The 14,497-nt window shown below is 40.9% G+C and overlaps 1 protein-coding gene across 1 annotated transcript in view; it reads left to right on the top strand.

Moving 5' to 3' along the window:
• The window catches only part of wnt4 (wingless-type MMTV integration site family, member 4), a 34,920-nt gene extending 21,322 nt beyond the window's left edge, over nt 1–13,598 (top strand). Inside the window, exons 2-6 of the mRNA XM_008410226.2 lie at nt 6,229–6,310; nt 8,750–8,903; nt 9,136–9,267; nt 9,431–9,573; nt 10,265–13,598. Coding sequence (XP_008408448.1) covers nt 6,229–6,310; nt 8,750–8,903; nt 9,136–9,267; nt 9,431–9,573; nt 10,265–10,735 — 982 coding nt within the window. The 3' untranslated portion in view covers nt 10,736–13,598. The remainder of the gene's footprint in view (nt 1–6,228; nt 6,311–8,749; nt 8,904–9,135; nt 9,268–9,430; nt 9,574–10,264) is intronic.
• Nucleotides 13,599–14,497: the final 899 nt, after the last annotated feature.

A 14,497-nucleotide genomic window follows, 5' to 3' on the forward strand; every position in this document is an offset into this window, starting at 1 on the left:
TATATATATGTGTGTGTGTGTGTGTCAACAATGACTTAAAGAATTTTTTTACTTTGTAATGTAACCCGTTGAAATTGGGTCTCTGTCACTTTAAAAACTCCTGCTCTTTCTGAAGTTCCGCCTTCAGTAAGTCATTACATCACGGCTCCTCTGTTAATCATTTAGGAATGTTTGTACCAGCGTTTCACTGAGAAGAAGCTCCTATAATGAGCTTAACAAAACTGCAGTTCCACCAGGTGTTTGCTAATTGCTGCTGGCTAGTCAGAAGGAGCTGAGTGGGGAAGTCTTGGAGGAAGGCTGTTCTGTGAGGTGGTGCTAGGTCCACGCAGACGTTTTGCACAACTTAGTGGTTGCTATGGAGATTCAGAGCAATACTCCAGGCATGTTTTTGATGAGGGAATCTAAACTGATGGAATTTGACACAGTCTGGATTTGTTTTAAATAAATGATCTATTTGTTTACAATGTCTTCTTTTCCTCTTGTCAGTCACATAATTTAAACAGAACCTCTTGGTCCTTTGAATTGGAAAGTTGTTTCTGAATTTGATCATAGCCCTAAAATTCTGAATCGAATTGTTAGGCACTGAGAAATTTGCATCTGTACCTCAACAGTGTCTCCCTATCCAAGGCGGCAGAACAAACAGGCATCAAGCATCACACATGGCTTTGATGAATGTCATGAAACCGCGCTGGAGCGAATCAGAGCAGCTGCAGCAGTTTGGGTTTGGACCAGATCCAATATGGATAGAAAGAGAAACACAGGTCAAACCCCCCCCGGCAACAACAGTTTACAATTCCTCCAATTTAATTTACAGAAGTGTTCATTAATGAGTTTTAGTGATTGAAATTTTTCGTAGTTGATGACTTGTGGCACTAATATGTTTCATAATGCGGTTGCAGAAAAGAGCATTTGTACTGATGTGATGTCCTGAAGCTGCTGAAGTTCTGTGTCTGTGTACCTCTGATGACAGGAACCGGAGGTCGGACCTTTAACTTCCCAGTTTCAGTTTCTAGAAGCCAGACTTATTCAGCTGCACTCAGGCCTTTGATAAAAGTTTGTTTGTCAGATGAATTAGTCACCACATTCATCAGGCAGCTGCAGCATGAAGTTGATTGACTTTAGCAAACAAAGCCGTCCAACTAAATGTTTTTTTCCACATGATGAAAGACGGTTTGTCCAAATGAACTTTTGTTCATTTGGACACGTTTTCCTCACTCTCCTCTTTCTTTATCCTCATCCCAATGGCTCCACCCCATGACTAGAACCTTTAAGCTGCAGTATGTAATTCTTAAAAAATATATGGCTTTTTACATATTTGTTAAAACTGTCACTGTGTCATGACTGTATGAGACAGATAATCTGTGAAAAGCTCAATCTCCTCCACCTCCTCTCCTGAGCTGCTATTGCCGTCTGCAGAAATGCACCAAAAACAACAAACAATCAGGAGCCAGGGGGAGAGGCTTATTGCTGTCAGTCTACCTTACGTATTCGCTGTTCAACATGCTTCTGTTACAGGAAAACTGTTTATCCACCACCATGCTAACTAGCTTTAGCATTCCCAACAGGCTCAGCTGTAAGGAAGAAGAGGTGCATGCAATGGTGATTGGCAGCGCTAAGACCCTCCTGCTAGCTCTGATTGATTGCTTTTAGTTAGCACTGGAGGAAAGCAGAAGAGCTCAATTTTTTTCACAGATTATCCATCTCATACCAAACCCCTCCTCCCCAAAAAAATCAAATCTGAGCCACTTCTGTCTATATGTGGAAATCGGATATGTATCCAGTTGTTTTCAAGGCGTCTGCAGTCTGAATGGTCATGTCGCATATTTTCTCCAAACTTTACATCATTCACGTGAGATGGAATCCTGAAAAATGCTGCAGGCAAGAAGCTGGTGTAGTTTGAACGTTCTGAGATGGTGAGGTCAGCTTCGAGGGAAGAGCCGAGCCAAGGTGGCTGAGATGTGGTGGAGTGGCAGAGAACAAGGTTATCACAGTGATGAGTGTTTAATACGGACTCTGTCTGGACGAGAAGAGAAAACAAGACCTTCAAAGAGACAAAGAAAGAGGTGGTGGGGGGGGGGGGGCTATCTGAAACACTGTGAGGGTGAGAGAAGAAGGGTGTTGGTACCCATAGGAGGAATCTCCATTACAATACAGTGGTTAAAAAAAGAGAGAAAATTATGGAAAAGTTTGATGTAAAAATTCTCCCCTAAACTCAACAGTTTTAAGAAGTTAGGTTACCTTCAAACATAATAATAATTATTATGTTTGTCATTCGCTTTGAAGTATTGATTACATTACATGGTATAAAACACATTTGGATGTGTTTTATACCAAAAAGACTTTGGATTCTATTTGACTTGTGCAAACAGACTGACAGACAGAAAGGCCTCTTCAGTCTGGTTGGGTGCCATGCCTTGATTTAAATGGACAAACAGGGATTTACGGAGGTATGTGTGGTCTTGGAAACTCATAACCTCAAACTCATAAAACAAGTTGGAGAAACGCTAAGCAGATCCGTGTCTGTAAAGAATAATGGTCCAAAACCTCAATTGTCTTGCTTTTTCACAACATGCATTTTGATTTACAACTTTGTTCTTTCTATACCTTGTGGAACTCACTTTACATAACCTCAAACAAACAGAGTGTCAGCAGCAGTTACTGTGGAACAGTCTGAGGGTGTTTGCACACCTGGTAGACCAGCAGGCTTAAATTGCAACATTGATTACATTTTCAGCTCCTGTGGTTCTCTTTCACACTGAACTGTGTCAAATAAACCAAATCCTTTGAAATACCTATTCCTCCTTGCCTGTGAGGGCGCTCTGCACCAAGAACCACTAAAGGAAATAACACAAAAACTTCTGAAGAAGACACGGACAACTGTCTTTTTAACAAAATGTAAACAAAAATGGATTGGGGTCAAAATTGAGCGTTTCTGACTCCAGTCTGAAAAATCAGGATTTCACTTTTGTCTTCGGCAAAAGACAACGAGCCATTTCTCCTCCTGGCAGAAGGCTTGCGCGTTTGTTTTGGACGTATTTACCCAGAATGCCATGCACTTTAGTCCATTTCCTGCTTTTCAAATCAATTCAAATTCAAAAGTGCATTAAGCAATGTTACATGTTAAAAATAAAACAACTGTTGTTTTGTGCACATTTGATTGCTCTGAAATGGAGGAACACAGAAAGACCAAAGATAAATGAATGGATCAAACCAGGGGTCCCCAAACTTTTTCCTGTGAGGGCCACATAACTTTTCCCTTCTCTGGTCGGGGGCCGGAGTCAGTTTGTAACAGAAAAAGTGTGACGATTGCAGGAGTGCCTAAATGTAAAAAAAAATTATTGTTTTCCAGAAAGCACAATCAAATAACGCACTCTGGGTTCTTCACAGAAAAAATCCAGGAAATAATACTATTTATGAAATAAATACCGTATTTTCCTGACTATAAGCCGCAGGTTTCTCTGCCGCTCCAGGTTTTCCACAGTGATGCAGCAGCATCAGAATTAGCAGCATCTAATTTTTGCTGTCCGCAAATTTTTGCGGACAGCAAAAATTTGAGTCGTTACAGATCAATTGAATATCACATTTATTATGGTTAACAAAGAAAAAGTTGCCAAGTTTAGATTTAACTGAACTGATTACGGTAGTTTCCAAACGGTAACTGTAACAGTAAAAGTGCTGATTCTTCGTGTTGCTACTAGCATGTGCTAAATGAAAATGGAATTCTTCTTCTATAGATTTCAACAGCAGCTTGCATCCATTATTGTTGCACTACTGCCATCTACTGGATCCTAATATCTATACCTCAAATTCTCATAATGATCCCAGTATTATTTAAAAAATGAAAAATCTTCTTTTTCCCCTCAATGCTATTTAACTGATCAACAACATTATTCTCAGATTTCAATTCCCTATTAAAACCTAATTCCGTTTTAATGGGCGCTTTCTTCTTTTATTTCCAATTTTGACTTCCAGTGATTCACTTCCTGCTAAAGAGCCCCCTGGTGGTTGAAGGAAAATCCACATGTAAGCCACATGGTTCAAAGCTGAGGAAAAAAGTAGTAGCTTACCGTCCGGAAAATACGGTATATGGAAAAAAATCTGAATGCTCTCTTTTATTGTTCAGGGAACCGGACCAAATGTGGAGGCGGGCCATATCCAGCCCGCGGGCCGTAGTTTGGGAACCACTGGATCAAACTATTGAGCAACAACATGGAAAAACTGACTTATATAACAAAAGGAAAGCTTGAAGACTTTAAAGATACGTCTTGTCAAACACTGTGACATGTAAACTTAATTTTTCTTTGCTATTTGTGCAGATAGAGTGAGCCCTGGGGTTGTGTGTGTGCTTTTTTTTTTGGGTTGGGACCGAACCCGGACAACAACCCTAAACCAGTTTAGACCACAGCATATTCATGTCCAGTCAAAGTCCAGGCCTAAATCCAGTTGAGAATATGTGGCAAGACTTGAAAATTGATGTTCACACATACAGAAAAGTTTGGCATAGTGAAGAAAAACAAGCAGAACTTTCAGTCTTTTCAAGACCAGTTTGTAGAGACACTGTACCTCAAGAGTTGCAGCTGTAACTGTAGCAAAAGGACCATTGTATGCTACGATAACACTGACTCGTGGAGGTTAAATATATACGCAGAGCACACTTTTCAGATTTTTATCTACAAGAAAAATGTAAGCTGTTTATTTGCTCCTTCTGTTAATGTAAACAACTCTGTTTTTAACATTCAGACGTACAATGAAGCACTTTCAGTCCCCCTTCAGAAGAATGAACCATCAATAGAGCTATAGCGTGGCAGCGTGTGGCTGCATCAACTACAATCCAGCCCCTTGTGAAGTGGGCTCTTTAAGAGCACAGGTGTTTATCTTGAGAAAAATGGCAATCAAATCCTTGTTGAAAATTTGGATTGATTATATTCTTTTGTTTTAGTAAAATAACTTCTTGACTCAACACCTGTTTAAAGGCCGTTGCTGTTCATGGAGCAGTGCAGACGCTACATAATCTGAGGCCTGTTTCTGTAAGGTGCAGCTGTTACTTCAGATATGAGTCTGAGGTGAAGGTGGGAGGATCAGAATATTCTGACTAGTGTCATTTTCTCACACATCTTCTTCTATTGTGTGTGAGTGTGTCCGTTAGCAGCATATCTGACCTGTCTGGCCTGTAGGTGATGTGTGTGATAAGCCACTTTACTTCCTCTCAAGCAGACATCCATCCAAAACATTCCCATATCAGCACAAAAGCTAGCCTTGTCTTCTAGACCGAGATCCCAGCGGTTTGTTCTTGGAATCTGTCTCTACTCCCCCAGATTGGGAGTTGCTGCTCCAGCTGAGGCCCTGCTGACGCCCTGCCTCTCCACAACGTCTCTGTTTCCTCTTTGAGACCTTGGAATTACTCAAGCTGCTTGTGTTCCTTCTTTTGCATCTATCACTACTGTCCTCATTTCTGCTTTGTTCAGCATCACAACGTCCAGTTGGTTAGACGTCACCTTTTTATCAGTCTAATTCTTAGCGGTTTTGTTCCCTATCACTCTCAGTGGCGTCTCCCACTTTGACCAGGAAACCTCCAGGCAAAGTGGGAAATATTTAGTGACATATATCAAATATGTCATTTGATATATGTCACCAGTAGTTCCAGCTACTGCGATCAGACTGTTCTTTTTTCTACTATGTTACTATTAAAAATATTTTTATCAGATTAATCACTATGCTAAATTGTAAATACGCGTGTGTTCGAAAGATGATCAAAATTTTTGAAGATTCAGGAAGGTTAAAGCAAATCATTTTGTGCTAAATGTTAATTTGCAAACTGCTTGTTCTGTGATGGAAGGATATCTCATCATTTCAGGATCTACAGACTACCTCGGTTTTATCCAAACATCCATCAGGGTGTTTTAAAACAAAATTTGCTGCTCAGCACACCACTTAGACTCTCCTTGCTCATATTTTCATTTGTGTGGGCGACTCTGCATTGATGACCGCAGTACAAGAACGCATAATGGGCTTGACACACAAAAGTCGACGTTGCTCCTTCTCTATACCCTCCTAGGAGAGGCTTTTAGGTCAAAATAGTTGATTCAATTAATCTACTTTATGTGATTTCAATGCATTAAGCTTTCCAGAATAACTGCATTTGTTAATAGGTTACTGTTGACAGTCCTACAATAAACAGAACTTCAAAAGGTGCTGATGAGATTTCATCTTGCTGTGCTCTTTCGTCAGGTATCTCGCCAAGCTGTCATCAGTGGGGAGCATCAGGGACGAGGAGACGTGCGAAAGGTTACGAGGCCTTATCCAAAGACAGGTACACTCAGTGGGAGGACTGACAGTAATCACAGGAGAAGGGTTTCAGAGTTACACGCAGAATTCACAGGGACTCGCCTTGTGCAAGGAAAAAAAAGTCTTAGCTGAGTTACAGCAGTGAGTTTTGAGATTTAGGAAAAAACATGTTCTATTTGACAACTCTGATGTTGTCAAATAGAGTCGTCCAAATAGAGCTGCCCAGATCAAGATGTTTGTTGCTACAGAAGAGTTAAGAAAAACTAGGTATCAGCGAATACCAAGTCCCAGTCCAGTACCTCATCAAAGTTATTCAAAATAAAGTCAGGAACAGGTACATAAAAAGCATTTTTTTATATAACCAATATGTATGCATTTATTACACATAGAGTGAAATAGTGTCTCAGAAAAGTTTAATGTTTTAAAAAAGTTAAACATTGGAAAGTGGTTGTGACACTCCCAAATGCTGCATCCAAGCATATTCATAGAAAGCTGAGCAGTAGGAAAAAGTTTAGTAGGAAAAGGCGCAACAGGGACAGGGACAACCGCAGCCACTTCGTAACATTAAGAGCCACTACACACACACGGCTCCTACACACAGGATGCAAATGTCGCAGGCCTTGAGTCATAGCACTTCTGAACCAGAGGTAACGGCCAAAGTGTCTCACCTGGGTTAAGTAGAAAAAGAAATGGACTGCTGCTCAGTGGTCCAAAGTACTATTTTCAGATGCGTTTCATTTTGACATTAAGGTTCCATAACTTGGAGGAAGAGTGGAGAGACATAGAATCCATGTTACTTGAAGCCCAGAGTGAGGTTTCAACAGTCAGTGATGATTTAGGGTCACGTCATCCGTTTTCTATATGCCATAAATCATAGTAGAACATAGGAGCTCCAGTAGTTAATGCATAAGAAGCAAAGTATACCGTGGACAAGTGGCCAGTCCGTCACAGGGTCTGTTATAACAAGATGAGCAGAATATTATTATGTTTAAGCTTCTTCATGCCTTTTGTTACCACCTAACTCACCAGTCAAACTAACTCATTAACAATCTGACTCGAGATAGCTACAGTCTTCAAAGAAGTTACACCTCACCCCTGCTGATGACATTTTATTAAGACTTTATAGGTCAAAGTGCTAGGCTAACATTAGCAAGTTACTATTTTGCTATGACTCGTTGATAACTGAGCTTGAAACATCTGAAGCTCAGTTACCAACAGTTTTGTACAGTGTTGTATAAAGTACTGAAATCTCAGAGTCAAGTAAATGTATAGGTACCTCTCCAAAATATGACTTTGGTATAAGTCCAAGTCACTGACTGAAATGTTACTTGAGTTAAAGTCTTAAAGTATCTGAAACGTCTTGTACTTAAGTATGGAAATTACTGTAAAGATGGATGTACTCAAGTAATGTAATGAAAAGTATAAGTAAAAAGTAAAACAAGGCAAATGCAGTTTGAATGACAGTTTTTATATTTTGGTGAACTTGTCAAATACACTTAAAATAATGTACACAACCAAGTGCAGGCAAAATTAAACCTGCTAATAGATATACCTGCAGGCATCATTTAGTTAAGAAAATTAGGTGCTTCACCTATACCACAAAGTTAACTTAACCTGCTTTACAACTGAACCATATATGCATATGTGGTTCATGTCGTATGGGGTTCCATTTGTGTCCGACTTTGTTGCAGTCAATCAGTAGGTGGGGTCAAAACTAGCGTTTCTCTCGCTCGCTTTTTTGTAACGAGTAACTAAACCACACATTGAAAATGTATCAGAGCAAAAGTATGCAATTAAGTTCGGAAATATAGTGAAGTAAAAGTGAAAGTTATCAAAAATGTTCATACTCAAGGAAAGTATTAAGTACTCCAAAATATACTTAAGTAAAGTAGTGAAGTGTTTTTACTTCGTTACTATACATCACGGGTTTTGTAAGGTTCTTGTTCATTTATTCCAAAAAGGAACATTGCACATTACATAATAGAGTTAGCCATAAAGGCTAGTTTTCATCTGCATCAATATAAATACAATATATTACAATGCAATACACACATCTTACAAAGCTTCTTCCAAAAAAAGAGAATAATAACAATATAATAAAAAGCTTTTTTGTCTAAAAAGAGCGTATTGCAAAATAAAAAAAATACATTTATCACAAAAGTTCACCACAAGACAAACAACATATATATATAAAAAACTAACAAAAAACAACACAAATAAGGTCCCAGTTAAGCAGTTGATTTCCTGCTTCACAAAGTTAGCAGTTGCTTAAAAGTCTTAAAATTTGAAGATCATTTCATACCTGAGGTTCTTTATGCGCTCAGGGCTGCAGGGGAACTGGTGACTAAACTTCAAACAGTTCCCACTTTCTTTTTTCCACACCTCAAACAACAGTGTTAAGGAGTCAGTTCAAATAGTTAGGTCATGTTATGACCATAACATGTCCACTCTGCTTGTGCTTCAGGTGCAGATCTGTAAGCGCAGTGTGGAGGTGATGGATGCGGTCCGCCGTGGAGCACAGTTGGCCATAGACGAGTGTCAGTTCCAGTTTCGCAACCGTCGATGGAACTGTTCCACTCTGGAAACCATGCCTGTGTTTGGCAAAGTAGTGACCCAAGGTAGGGTTGTACACGGCAGCAAGTCCTGAAGGAACAACACTAACAGCATCAGTCAGCGCTTTTATGCTCTAATCACTCACAATCTTCATGTATTATAGGTCAAAAGTAGGAACTACTTTGCATTTTGCTTCATTCTGATCCTGAGTGTGTTCCTTTTTTAGGCTGCGCCATTCAGAGCAAGAAGCGCTTTTCATTTATATAAAATGTGTCTGTGTTTTCCTATGTGTGTTAGGCACCCGTGAGGCAGCTTTTGTGTATGCCATCTCAGCAGCCAGTGTGGCATTTGCGGTCACAAGGGCCTGCAGCAGCGGAGAGCTGGAAAAATGTGGCTGTGACCACAACGTGCATGGAGTCAGTCCAGAGGGTAGGTCTCTGCAACGCTTTCACACATGGAAAGGGAACAGAAAGGCCAGGCCCATTTACTCTTGAAAAAAAGATTAAATAATGTGACATTTTAAATAACTCATTTTGACCTTATAAAGCCAACAACGTCATAACGGTAATAACCACTTTATGCGTTTTCAAAGGTTTCCAATGGTCAGGCTGCAGTGATAACATCGCATACGGAGTGGCCTTCTCGCAGTCTTTTGTGGATGTGAGAGAGAGGGGTAAAGGCCAGTCCTCCAGCCGCGCTCTCATGAACCTGCACAACAACGAAGCTGGGAGAAAGGTAGCCCACTGCTCAGTTCTCTGTGAGAACTGAATTGCCTTGTGGCTAAAATCTGCAAACAAACTTGCATTGCTTTGCTCTAATTTAAATTCGATTGCCATCGAGACTCAGGATTGTTGAGCTAATTGAGTTTTAGATGATCAGATTAAAAGGTGTGATTTTACTTCTAGTTCACCTCCTGTTTAGTTATAGTTAGTACCAAATCCACAGGAAGCAACAAGTCAATAGAAACTTTTCTGCAAACAAAAAAATCCTCAAAGTTTCAAAACAAGCTTCCACTTGAGGAAAAATGGGGTTGGTTGAGTTAAACATTCATTTAAGTCCGACCTTAATCTTGAATTTCAGTCTAATTTATGTTTTAGGACAGAGACTCTAGTCCTAGAGGGTCTGCAACGATTAGATGCTTCTGTGCTGTAACACATCCAATTCAAGTAATTTCATGATTAGGACACAGGCGCTTGAGGACTGGAGTTGCCCATACGGGGATGGGGATATTTTTAGGACAGTCAAGTCCTTCTTAATTTGAGAAAAGCCCAAATGCCAGGTCCAGGTTTGTTGGTTCGTTCCTTGCTACCGTCTGTCATCTTCATTATTACGTTTTAGCAAGATGATCAGTCTGTTAGTGATTATAATGCTACAACTGTTGGGTGTCAGTGTTCAGAGAATGACAATGGCTGTGATATCTCTCCAGGCCATCTTGTCCCACATGCGAGTGGAATGCAAATGCCATGGCGTGTCAGGTTCCTGTGAGGTGAAGACCTGCTGGAAAGCCATGCCACCATTCCGCAAGGTTGGCAACATCATCAAGGAGAAATTCGACGGGGCCACAGAGGTGGAGCAGCGCAAGGTGGGATCCACCAAAGTCCTGGTGCCTCGCAATTCCCAGTTCAAACCTCACACAGATGAAGATCTGGTCTACCTGGAGCCCAGTCCGGATTTCTGTGACCATGACCCACGTACACCGGGTATGTTGGGCACAGTGGGACGCCAGTGTAACAGAACGTCCAAGGCTATCGACGGCTGTGAGCTGATGTGCTGCGGCCGAGGCTTCCAGACGCAGGAAGTGGAGGTGGTGGACAGGTGTAGTTGTAAGTTCCACTGGTGCTGTTATGTGAAATGCAAACAGTGCCGCAAAATGGTGGAGATTCACACTTGCCGGTGATGCAATCTGCAAAAAGGGCCACGTTGATGGACGGAAAGCTAATATCCTATACGGCTCCTCAGTGACGGTCCAGAGGGAGCAAGGAGCTCTATGAAACTCCCCCTTCTTCTGCTTTCAAACCATCCCACCCTCCTAAAACAGCAATGGGCAATGACTCTTTCAGGTCAACCGTCATCACGCAAATATATCCTGCTGTAGTAATGGCTACTTCCAGTAACAGAGTCAGATTTTTTTTTTAAAAAGAACATCCATTCTCTTCCTGTCTCTCTTATGCTCACATTTGATTTGTCACTGATGCCTTTTATTTTTATATTCTCTAACTTATTTGTTGAGACTGAGGAGATTGACAGATGGTGGACACAGAAGGAGAGAAGTTGGGACAAGAAGTGACAAATTTGGAACTGCGACTGTACAGTTGAGGGTGGAGGTGGGGTTGGGGATCAGAAGGAGGGTTGCCTGCCCGCTGTGCTTGATGATGTTGCTGCTGCTTCCAGGACTCATTTGGGGAGCTGGATGTGAAAAAAGGGAGTCGGCGAGTCTGTCAGAGGACGCACCCGCACAACACAGAGAAACACTGTGGATCTTCTGTGGGTTTCTCAGTGTGCATCAGTACCTAACTGGCCACTGAAATACCTTGACGTTGACATGCCCACTGGGTTCTTCCTCCAATGAGGACGATGAATATAATGATGATAATGGAGAGGAAAAAGCCACTTTCATCTCCTTCTGGTTTGTTTCATAGCACTGGCAGGTGATGGGTATCGAACAAATCTAACATACATACACACACAGTAGGGGTGTAGCAAGAGGTCATGCCAAGAAATCTTGCAACGTTAAAACATTATAGTGTTTCTGGCCTGAGTAAAGTCTGTAACATCTGGTAAGATTAGTGTCAGTTTATAAAACAGGTTTCTGCATATGAAGATGAGAGCTTAAGGACAGGTCATCTGTACCTATGGCTTCGTTTCCATTAGAAATGTGCACAAACATTGATATTCTGTTAATGTTTAAAAACATAGTTGTAAGAAAACACTTATTTCCAGTAAGTAGGAAATGCAATTAAAATCACACGAGTGAGTCTGCTCACACAATACGTGATTCAAAATTAAGATGGTGACGGATGTACACACTGATAAGAAGCATATTCATAATTCAGCCATCAGAGGAGATGTTTTATTCAGGCGGAGCGATAAACCTCTTATACTTGGGAGCTTCTACATAAGCTGTGTTTTGCGAAATCGTAGTTGGCGATTTCATAGAATAGCAATGGATTCAACTTGTTTGAATGCCAAATTCAACTTTTAATGAACTGTGTGATGCTTTGAGAGCTCTAGTGGAGCCAGCTGTGCACTGGCTAAAAATACAAACTGCTGAGTGTAAACTGGAATGATCCGACCAATACAAAAAAGTGTTTCTTTTACAGTTTTGTGAAATGCACAGATTTGGATACAGCCGAAAAAAAACTTATTTTGGTGCAAACACTTTTCATTGACAAACATGAGGGATTTTTTTATTGGTTTGTTTCCTTTAATTTACTTTCATAATCCCAGTTCTGTTCAATTTTATGGTTAATGGAAACTGAGCTACTTGTCTGAGACTCTTATTTTGAAGTAAGAAAAGAAATGCTTCTTGAGTTGCCTCATTTTGTTAACAGATTTAAAAACAAAGACTAGTAACGAGGCTGGCCCAAAGTTTTGAAAAACGCATTGAAGAAAGCATTTTATTAGTATATATTTAGATATAAGAAAGAGATGAAAGTTGGCATCTGCTTTGTAGAGACCCGAAAGCGTCAAAACAAAGTTGGGTTCACACGGCCCAGTGTCGTAAGAAAATCTCTGGCTGTGAACCTGAGTAAGTGCTCTCTGGCCATTAAGCAGGACAGATGGACCAAATGCTGATTTAGCACTTGCACTACCAAAGACCAAGTAGTGTCAGAAACACTCTGGGAAAATTGTGCAGCATGGCTGCTACTCCAACCAACATCTGATTCTTGTCCTCTTTTGCACAAGCATGAGAGCTACAACTATCCCCTTTCGCTCTCCCTCTTTTCTGAGTCTGACTTCAATAATAAAGTCAATAAAACCCACAAGTTGGCCTGATGGAACTCCCATAAAAGAGTGGGGATTCCAAGTTTTTCCTAAAAATGAGCTAACATCTTGCCTCATTCTTGCAATGTAGTCCATTGTTCTGACCCGACCGTCTTGCTACACCTCTAATGCACAGTAAACGACGCCACAGAACAACACCTGCATCCAGCCATGACTGTCCAGGACACCTGAAAGTTTCTGTCTAAACATTTACCAGAACAGATTTGTAATGACTCTACTATTATTCCTGAATATCCTTTTGTTCTTTTGGAGTGATGTTGACGTTAGTTGCCATCTGTCAGATTGTTAGGTTTGCTTCATACAAACATGAGTAACATGCATGTACCAGCCAACTCTCCAAAGACAAACACTCACACACATTCACACCCAAAGGGGTCATCCAGAGGGCATGTTCTGAGCATGACTGAAGCACTTTCTCTCCAAGCGCACATAGAACCCTCGGCACACAGAAACAAGCATTCAAACGGATATTCACTTACCTTCTGTATATGTATTGCACTCACTCACATACACACACGCACACACACGCACACACACACACACATAAAGTTATCAATGCCACTGTCAGGACTTCCTGTACCACCACCATAAAGCCAAGCTTCCCTATAACGTGTTTATATCATAGAGATAAACTGTCAACCTGTAAAGACACTGAAGAAGACCATACTGCCTATGAATGTATGCTGATAATGAAATATGATGTTTTTAAGTTCAGTGTTGTCATTTTTTTTTAATAAAACAAAGATTATATGGTGTTTCTGTTTCTAGGTAAGTGTGTGTATGAATGATAAATATTCAATATTAAAAACAAAAAGTGGGAGACCGTGAGAAACATGAGAGATTGCATTTCACCACAAGACAAACGCACACACACGTATAGTATGTCTTCCTACTTTCCCAAGGACTTTGCATCAACTTTCATTCATTTTGTATTCATTTCTCCACCCTAACCCCAACCCAAAAACAGCACTTCTTCTTATGGGACTCTATCTTTGGGCCCCATAAGGAGAGCAGTGGGTCCCCACAATGTAGTATGTGTTAGGAAAATAGTCCTTACAATGTATGAAAAACAAGAACACACACACACGCACACACACACACACACATACACACTGCTGACGGACATTCACATATTTCAATAAAATCGTCCATTTCCCGTGTCTTCAGCTGTATTATTATGTGACCACAGTTTGCTATGTGCAGCATTTTGAGTGTGTGCGTGCGTGTATGCATGTGTGTGTGCTTCATTACACCCCGAGGTCTTTCCCTGCACCCCGTGACACCTATAAACATTATTTATGTGCCATATACAGTATCAGCACAAACAGTATATCAATAGGAGATGGATGTGTTTTCTGCGGCACTGGGACTGTGGCTGTCGAGGTTTGGGAAGAACCGAACTGGCCTCTTGGGTTTCAGAGACCACTTGACTGAGGCAGAGCGGGGGGCGAAGAGGGGAGAGCAGAACGCCGGGCTAGATCACGGATTACAGTGAAATGAGGACCACATGGCACAAACTTTGTTCCTCTTTCTGTCCTATTAATATCATTCTGCCCCCCAGCTCTCCCCACTCTGGTCTTCTTGTTCTTTCTCTTTCAATATCTTTGACTTACAGTGGTTCCAGTTGGATGCCCCCTCTGCAGAGAGTGCAACT

The sequence above is a fragment of the Poecilia reticulata genome, linkage group LG5, assembly GCF_000633615.1.
Source record: "Poecilia reticulata strain Guanapo linkage group LG5, Guppy_female_1.0+MT, whole genome shotgun sequence".
NCBI lineage: Eukaryota > Metazoa > Chordata > Actinopteri > Cyprinodontiformes > Poeciliidae > Poecilia > Poecilia reticulata.